The 9,593-nt window shown below is 44.1% G+C and overlaps 1 protein-coding gene across 2 annotated transcripts in view; it reads left to right on the top strand.

Moving 5' to 3' along the window:
• Positions 1–461: 461 nt before the first annotated feature.
• dpysl2b (dihydropyrimidinase like 2b) overlaps positions 462–9,593 on the top strand; it is a 30,799-nt gene continuing 21,667 nt past the window's right edge. Inside the window, exon 1 of one of the 2 annotated variants that reach the window (XM_080510073.1) lies at positions 462–749. In XM_080510073.1, the coding sequence (XP_080366199.1) occupies positions 483–749 (267 nt within the window). In that variant the 5' untranslated portion in view covers positions 462–482. Of the gene's footprint in view, positions 750–4,371; positions 4,649–9,593 lie in introns of those variants that run through there. The other variant, XM_080510074.1, reaches the window with a different exon arrangement.

The following is a 9,593-nucleotide window of genomic DNA, read 5'->3' as shown; positions in this document are numbered from 1 at the left end:
CAAACGAGCTTTATTTCCCACAACATGCTGACTGAGAACGACCAGCTAATTTGAGTCATGAGTAAGCAGTTTGAAGTCGCTGTTGTGTAACCTGGGGTGTGTGCGTGTGTGTGTGCGTGTGTGTGTGTGTGTGTGTGTGCGTGTGTGGGGGGGGGGGGGGGGGTGGGGGGGGGGGGGGGGGGTTCCTCTTTTCTTTCCCTCATATCAGCGGCTGGAGGTGCGCTCCTCTCTCCACAGTGGGAGTGTTTTCATGCAGCATTAAGCCTCACACATTTTTTTTTTGACCACCTGCGCGTGGAAACCGGCAAAAAGGCGGCGGCTTGTCCAGAGAGGAAAAAAAAAAAAGAAACAGAAGGGATCAGCACAAGAAGCTGACGAGCGCGTACAGACAGTCACTCCGCCCGGTGGAAACAATAAAGAGGAATTATAATAATTAGAAGGAAAAAAAAAAAAAGAAAAGGAAAAAAGAGCAGAGAAAAGGCATGTCGACCGCCGGGGAAGTACCAGGCTTTTTCAACAGTATGGGCTCCGACAGCCCCGCCAGGCCCAGGCAGAAATTCTGTGGCATGTTCTGCCCGGTGGAAGGATCCTCCGACAGCAAGACGCTGGACTTTGACGCGCTGTCCGCGTGCAGAGGAAGGAGCGACGGCCGAGTCATTGACCGGCAGACGGACATCACCCAGCCCAGGAAGGTGGAGATCACTGTCAGCACCGGCAAAGAGGCGCTTCAGAATCTGGATGACAAAAGGGTAATTTTTTTTTTTTTTTGCACATTTGTCTTTGTTTTTTGGGGGTGTTTTTTTTTTTGCGCCTTTCCATCTCCATCTGCCTATTTTAGTGTTTGCTTGCTGTCATTTCTCGCGCACTAAAGCTTCACGCAGGTGCGCACGAACGCCTCCGTCTGCTCCCACAATCGGTTTATTGAAGCTCATGGTCAGTGCATTACCTTTTTAGACAACTTGGCCTGACTACATTTCCCAGAAAGCATTGTGATGCAACAAGAGGGTCCACCACCACCACCACCACCACCACTGCCAGAGGGAGTGGCTCTGCCCTGCTGCTCAGAGCTGTTTGGTTTCTCCCCATTCTGCTGCACTGTGCAGCTCACTGATGACTAAACACATGCCAACTCCGTGTTTTCCCCTTCTCTGAGTGAGGAAGCACGCGCATATTCTCCACGGCCATCGAATAAACACGTTTCTCTCATGATCCTACACCATTGCTGCATTGCTGCCCTTCAGTTTCTTCAAGCCAGGGGCAGAAGGTGAGGGGCTGATGGAGAAGTATGATCCAAGTGGTCAAGCAGGTTTTTTTCTGGCACTAACCCTATCAGTGTTTCCTTCAACTTTAATATCTCAGCACTCGGGAGGCTGTTAAAAGCTTTTGGGTGGTGGTGTTCAGCTCGGCATCATGTTACATATTGATTTCTACGCATTAGTCACTCAACCCACTTTTTACTCAAACTCATACTGTCTGTATGTTTAAGTCAAGTATTTGACATCATTCTGAATATCAGTTTTAAGCACTGGGTGTGCAGGCCCGCTCATGCAACAGCACCTCAGCTACGTCAACCCCCACTCCCTTTTGGATACTTTGGTTTTCCAAGCGTAGTGGGTACAAGTTCACATATTTTTTTTTTTAATGAAAATAAGGTTAATCACAATTTGAAGGGAATTAACAACAGAGTTTAAACTGCGTTGTGCTGTGACTGCGGTTGCACATTAGTATCGTGGTCAGGTCTTTATTTCAGGTCTTCCAATTTTCTCTCAGTGCCTGAAAATTTGTTATATTTGAATTATTGACTCTAAATTTTGAGTCTTTTTGTCAGTTGTGATTGCACCCAGCTCCTTTTGCAACCCTAAGTTACATGAAGCTGTGGAGGAGATGGATAAATGTTGCTGTGTGACTGCAAACTGCAATTTGTCCCTTCCAGGTTTGTAATGCCGCTTCACACCACATGATACTGTAGCGAGTTAACCTTGCATGTCATCTGCCTTTGGGCCAACAAGAGAACAACAGGAAGCATAAACACACATTGATCCAATCCAACTTTATTCATAAAGCACATTTAAAAACAACTCAGTGGACCAAAGTGCTGCACAAATAATAAATAAGATGTACAAGTGTACAGTTTCACGCATTAAAAAAAACACAGGCAATGTGCAATAACACAAATGCAGTTAAGACAAACTAAAACAAACAGAAACATCCAGGAATATCAACCAAATTAGAAGATGAGTTAAAACTGATGGGATAAAAAGTTCAATGTGGTGTTGAAGGCCAAATATAAAAGATGGGTTTTAAGGCGTGATAATAGAAGCTTTTGGACATTTACTAAATAAAAAAAGTTGCAAAAACTTCGAAGAGCAACAATGAGGATAAACCAGATGCAACAGCTAAAAGTGAAACAACATAAATCCAACACTTTAATCATAATGCTATGATAATATGGTCCTCATTACATTATGGGCTATATCACATTGGAAAAAAGGCCAAAATTATTACATTATTGTCATATATCATGTGATTCCCCATTTTAACATTATTGGTTGATACAAGAAGTTTTCAAAAAACAATCTGTTTTATTCAGGAGGGCTGACTTTACACCCATCCGCCGCCTGTTAATCTACAATCATTAAACCCGTGCATGCTGCAGTCGGTATGATTTTAAACATTCAGATTAATTTCTGCATGCATCCTCTCCTCCTCAGCTCGTCACACCTATTTAGAATCCTTTGAGATGATTTGGTTTGTGGATGATGCCAAGCTCCTGAACTCAAACCTTCCAAACCCCCACCGTATTAGTCTTCATATCGTTATGCATATAAGTCTCTTTGGCCTGACAGCAGCCAAGAAATACTTTCTAACTCTTCTTATCACATTATTGGAGAAAAGTTCTAGGAAATAAAGCACTGGGCCAAGGTTTTTTTGGGTATTTGTTCAGTCTGTGATATGGTACTATATATCTATAGCTATTATATTTCTATATAAAATCCCAAAAATCAGCACAATGCCATCAGAACTTAACTGTATTTACACTAACATGCATGTTCTTTCTTTCTAATAGAGTGTAGCACTTCCCAGAATGGGGCTCACAGTTATAAAATGTTTTCACAACTAGTACTGTTATAAAGGCCAATACTGTCATAAGATATTTGATCCAATAATGTAACAACCTTTTTTGTGTTTATTTGAAATAATTTCCAAATATTATAACTTCAGTCAATATTGATAATACAAAAAAATGCATGACTTGTAAATAATAACTTTGCAGGTTTTGTGCAGTTTGTTAATCCAAAGCAGATATTATTGATGGGAAAGTCGTCACATTCATTCACTGAGGAAACATAGTGCAACACACTCAGTCATGGTTGTAAAACATATTCCACTGTTCTCTTACTTTTATTTGGCTTTATTACATTCAGAATGGACACAATCGTGATGTGACTGCTGTTGCAAGTGGTTAGCAGACTTGTCTCATGTTGATAATGTTATGTCCATGTTCTCGTCTTACAGAGTTTGCACGTACCAAAAGCATTCATTCATATGACACGACTTACATATATATGTATAGACTGTGAATGTGTTCGCCCTGTGATGGACTGGCCTTCACTCTCCAGCACCGGGCGACTCTGAACTGGATAAAGCAGTAATCAGATGTACTAAGGGAGTGTTTGCAATGATTACAGCTAATTTCTCTATCTATCTCATGTTTTGTGTGGTATATGTTTTACAATGTACAAGTGTGTTTTTTTTTTTACTGAGTTTACTGTATTTTTACTATTTTTAAATCACCCTTCAAGGGACAGATACTAATAAAGTTGAAGTTTCCCTCACTGTAATGAACTAGGATTGTCTCCAGCGCCCTTTGACCCTGCACAGAAGATGGAAGGATGGATGAATGTGAAATGAAACACACGTTATCTGTGCTTATTCATCCCGGCAACTTTTCTCACAGTGTTTCTGGAGAAACTACCACAAAGGTAGAGCTGTATAGGCCTGCGCGGTGTGAGCAGGTGAATAATGTCCCCGTGAGCTTGTGCTTCTCAGATTGCAAAACTCTTCTTTGAGTGTAGTTGCGAGGTTAAGATGGCTGCTGGCTCTTCCTCCTGCCTGTCGAGCGGCTGGATGGTTGCAGGGCTGCGCTCCTATAATCCACCGAAAGCGATTGATGGCATTAGTGGCTCTCTCCTGTCAATGGGAGCAGGGCGAGGCTCTGCGCATGCTCCGTGTGGTTCTGTTTTTTTTTTTTTTTTTTTATGGGAACGCGCCTCCTGAAGCGGACCCTCCTCTTCCTCCTCCTCCTCCTCCTCCTCCTCCTCCTCCTCCTCCTCCTCTCGTCTGACTCCGTCTGGGAAAGGAAGGGAAGGTTTGGCGCATCGGCGGAGACCGGGAGGTTGCCACAACGGGACGCGATCCGGAGTTGAGAAGCAAGTTTTTGGTTGCAGCTTCGCGTGCCTCCCGAGAGGATCAGCTGTGCTCGTCATCGTCATCATCGTCGTCCTCTTCCTCACTTACCAGCGCGCACGTTTCTTCCCCTTCCCTCCCTTCCCTCCCTCCCTCTCCACGTCTGTTGCGTTATTCCATCCATAGCGGACCGGTGAAGATGTCTGGCTACCAGGGCAAGAAGAACATCCCCCGCATCACAGTGAGTGAGCAGTGTGTGTTCTGTCTGGGTGTGTTGGGAGTGGATCCCGGTGCCGGTGTCCGGTGTCCGGATCCCCGGATCCCCGGGGCCTGGTGTTGCCGGTTGCGGGTGTGGGCTGCAGGATGTCACCGGGGCGGCATGGCTCACTGCGCCTCCACCAAACCTCTCAAATCAAGCTCACCCCTTCATGCAAACTCTTGTTCCTGAGAAATCACACCCGCTTGGGAGTAAAGGAAAAAGGAATATCGATTTAAAAAAACAAAAAAAACCAGTGAGTGAGGCGAGGCTCATAAATTATAATTATTATCGTTATGTTTTTGCAGCATCTTTGCGACAAGTGCTCGATGCAGTCTGGATCAGTAAGGGCATGTGTGTCTGGCTCTTTTGCATGCCGTGCACCCTGTGTGCGCCCCTCTTTGTCTCTGCAAGCGAGACACTGGAGCTTTTCTCTCCGGTGGTCTTTTGTTCGGAGCGGTGCGCCTGGTGCATGGCCGCCCGGGTGGCAGCGCACAACAACTGCTGGAGCAAATGCCGCTCCGCATCCGCTGGAAACGCACCGCAAGGAAAAAAAAAAAAAGGAACCCGGCATGCATTCCCCCCATACCACCCCCCCCCCCCCCCCCCCCCCCCTCCTACCCTCCCCTCCCCTCCCAGAGGCTCCCCTACTCCCCAACTTTACAAAACGGGCTTTTCATCGGCTCTGTTTGTGCGCTCAGAGGAGTTGGAGACTGTGCCATTGTGGGCCGGAGTGTGTGTGTGTGTGTGTGTGTGTGTGTGTGTGTGTGTGTGTGTGTGTGTGTGTGTGTGTGTGTGTGTGTGTGTGTGTGTGTGTGTGTGTGTGTGTGTGTGTGTGTGTGTGTGTGTGTTTTCTCCTCCTGGATCGGTGGCGGAGCTGCAGGGAGGATGGTGCTGCTGCCTCAATAGAAAGTAGAGAGAAAGCAGGGTGGGGTGGCTGCGAGGGAGGAGGGAGGGAGGAAAGGAGGGAGGGAGGAAAGGAAAGGAGGGAGGGGACAGCGGCTCCTATTTCCTCCCATGTTTCTCCCTCAGCTGTGTAATGAGGAGAAGATGCAGGAGGGAGGACGCTGAGTCTTCATCCACAAGTCAAATAATTGGGTTAAAAAGACAAGAAATAGCGTGCATGAGATGCCAATTATGAGCCAAACAGATGGAGCCACCCCATCTTAATAAACAAATCATCCAGTAAGCCTCATGTGAGCCATGGGGATCCATGAGGCCTCCTGGGAGGAGGCCCGAGGGGTCAGGTGGCTGCTCCGGAGTCAACACAGTGGGAGGTTCTGCCTGCACATCCATCCATCCATCCATCCATCCATCCATCCATCCATCCATCCATCCATCCATCCATCCATCCATCCATCCATTGCATGATCAGATCAGCCTCAGTACATTTACACATCATGATATCAGGCAGTTTAAAGACTTCCAAGCAAAAATAGGTGTCGGCCACTCCCTTTTACAAGAGGCACTGCAGCAAGTCATTGCAAATAGTAATAGTAATAGTAATAGTAATAATTGTCTAATTTTTAAGCTAGATCCCCTTCCTGATGCAATCAGGACTGAAATACTTTACCATAGTGCACCAGCAGGGGGACTGGCTTCTACACCAATGTCATTACTGCTTTTTTGTTGCTGGTAAGCTGCATTATGCTAATAAAGAAGTACTATTCCTCATTTAGATTCAAAAATGCTTGAATGACATGCAGTTTAAATCTTGAAGGTAAATGTCCTACTTTCCCAGTGAGAACTTTTCAGTTTCACTGCGATCAGGTGTATTCTGTCCCCATTTTCCACATAAGTCACCATTTGCAGGTCACGAGCTCATATTCCAGTATCAAAGCTTAGAAGAGAATTAATCTCTCAAAAACTATGACAGTTTGTGTTTCTGCCTCCTTGGAATGAGTATTCTCATTAGAGTCTCAAACGAGTGTGTGTGTGACCTGCCAGCAATAAGAAACACATAAAATATCCAGGACAGATCCGTCAGCATGTACAATAAATTCGATACTAAACCTCTTCTTTTTTTTTAATCCAGTAGGGAGAAAAGCTTCTCATTATAAGACAATGCTTTTTTCCTATAGAAACTTTGCATGATCATTCAAAAGCATGTTTATTAGATTTATCATTCAATGTCCAATCAGTGAGCGAGCTGGGCCGCAGTCTTTTCCTCATGATGAACGGCCATGTTCGTCCATACGGCACGCTGTAAAATAGCTGGTAAGGAGTCGCCTTTAAAAGAAATCACCTCTGCCGCTGACCTGCTTCATTTTCTTTGATGCAACGTTCAAGAATAGGCAGTCTATCCATTTAAGGCCTGACTTAATCAGTGCCGGGACGACAACGCCCACTAATCCTCTGATCTCTCCACCAACCGGCTGCTGCGTCTCCAGCCACCGACAGACCATAAACTCATGCTGCCTTTTTTTTTTTTCTTGTCCTCACTGTGAGACCAGGAAATATGTCCTTTTCATTATCAGAAACTCCATCTGATCGCGAGTAACGGCACAAAGTCGTGGGATGCGTCTTCGTTTCTTGGTTCTAAGCCACATGGGGAAACAACCTCCTAAGAACCAGATCCACAAACACATATTCTGTATTCATAATTTGTGTGTGTGTGTGTGTGTGTGTGTGTATGTGTGTGTGTGTGTGTGTGTGTGTGTGTGTGTGTGTGTGTGTGTGTGTGTGTGCACATCGGTAGGCCAGATGGAGTCAGCTGCACAGACTTCAGGCAAGGACGTACTTATTGCCCCCCCTCATTAAAAATGAATGAACCTCCTGGAAGTGCAGCTTCCCTGCGGCACAAGAGACATTTCTCCAATCAAGCAGCCAGAATAACAATCAACACAATTTAAAAACAAGCATAAATGCAATCACATATTATAGCTTTGTTTTTGTTTTTTAAGCATTTACAGAGAACCTGAAACACACACTCAAAGACATTATAGTTTTGACATGCACTGGCTAGTTAGTACTGTAATACCACTTTGGACCACAAGAGGTTTCAGTAGGTGACTCATGTCTTTACGGCTCAACATCGCCACCTTGTGCACAACAGAAGTTACAATAATTCCATAAATTTTGTCTGCGATGGAGTTTCTCTCTTCAAACTTGTAATTTCTGGTTCCCCTTTCAGTGCTTGAATATAAGTATGTAATGAAGTCTTTGTTTAATCAAGACACGCATAAAGCGTTCAAACTAAATGTTCTTTCTTGATAAATCAAAAATAGTATTACAAGTATTTGGTATTTGTGATCTGAAGATTCCTACAACAACGACTACTATATCTATATATGCTTCTACTTTAACTACTAGTACTACTGATATTGTTCCTTCGTTAAACATAGAGAGAATCAGAAGGCTGATTTAGTTCATTAAAACCATTTTGACATGACATCAACTATGCCCTCTTTCTGTAATCAATTATCTGATAAGTTAAGTTCTCGCTCCTGCAGGAGAACCAGGGTATTATTAATACACCCACCAGGAGCAGTGAGTTTAGCCTGATGTGCTTTGCAGCCCAGTGAAGGATAGAAGAGTGAAAATAGGAGCGATGAGGTTGTTTTAGGAAAGTGAGGAATCCTTTCAAGAAGCAGTTTGAGGAGGGTAAAAATGGGAGCGGAGCTATTTCCAGACTGTCCTGGATTAAAGTCTCTGTGACAGCAATCCTCAGAGGATGAGCCATCATCGGCTCGTTTACACACAGTGCTGTAATCATCCCCGGTGATCGCTCCATGTGTGTGTGTGTGTGTGTGTGTGTGTGTGTGTAGACAGTATTAAGGCAGTATTCATGCTGTTATGACCAAGCAGCTCGCAGTGCTGTCTCCAAAAACATCAAACACACACACACAGCAAGCTGAGAGTCCAAGTCAGCCGCCTCCAGGCACATAGTGCACAACGTCATCCCGAATTCCCCCATTCATAAAGCCAAACTGTGTGTGTGTGTGTGTGTGTGTGTGTGTGTGTGTGTGTGTGTGTGTGTGTGTGTGTGTGTGCTGTGTTGTAGATCAGTGGAACACAGAACAGAGGAGCATGTCACTGAGTAACAGTATCACGGTTCCTCGAGGTGTCCTCAGCAGACTGAGGCAACAGGTTGACATGAGGGCAACACGTTTGCGATGACTTAAATCCGATAATATAGATTTTTTTTAAGCATCAGAAAGATTTTGTGGTAGTTTCGCCGACTTGTTTCAGAAAAAGTGTTGAACTGAAGGGTTTGAAGGACAAGATCATTTCTTTCGATTCCAATGGAATGAAAAGCTTCTCTCCAGGAGAGCCACAGTATGAGACACTTGAACTTCAACCATATTCTCTGAGTTAAATACCTGCAGCCAGATAGGAGAATTCAAGCTTTTTTTTTTAAGCTTTACTTTGCCATTGTCAGTACAAATGAGGTCAACATTTTTGCTGCAGAATTGAACTTTTTCCAAAGTTCTCCATCAGTTTAAATCAATCTTCAATTTCTAACAGACTAGGGAGGCTTTTTTCACCCTCCAGTCGTTGAATGTTTCATAGAAAAAGTGTTACGGTAATTCACAGCTGCCCTCAAAATCATGAAATTTGGATATTTTAGTTTTTATAAACACATTATATATTTCATGGAAATGCACGATGATGTAATTGTGTAAATATAGGTGTAAATGAGACAAGTTGAAACTATAGAATCGGATACACTTTAGTGTAAATCCACAGGTCATAACAGGCTCCATATAAACACTAACAGGAGAATTATGTTTTGGATCAACACTATGTTCCAGTCCCTGCTTTAACAAATAAAGCCTCAGATTTCTTTTTATTCTCTGTTCATAGTGTATTTTTGCAGACAGGGTGTGACATTATTTCCTGTTTTTCCTCTTATTTCGAACGAGCAGCTGCTATGTAGCTGCTGTGTTTTGGTGTGTTTTCACTGCAGTTGTCAGGAACATGTATGGCG

This window comes from Blennius ocellaris, assembly GCF_963422515.1.
Source record: "Blennius ocellaris genome assembly, chromosome: 15".
Lineage (NCBI taxonomy): Eukaryota > Metazoa > Chordata > Actinopteri > Blenniiformes > Blenniidae > Blennius > Blennius ocellaris.
This window is presented reverse-complemented; position numbering and strand designations above follow the sequence as displayed.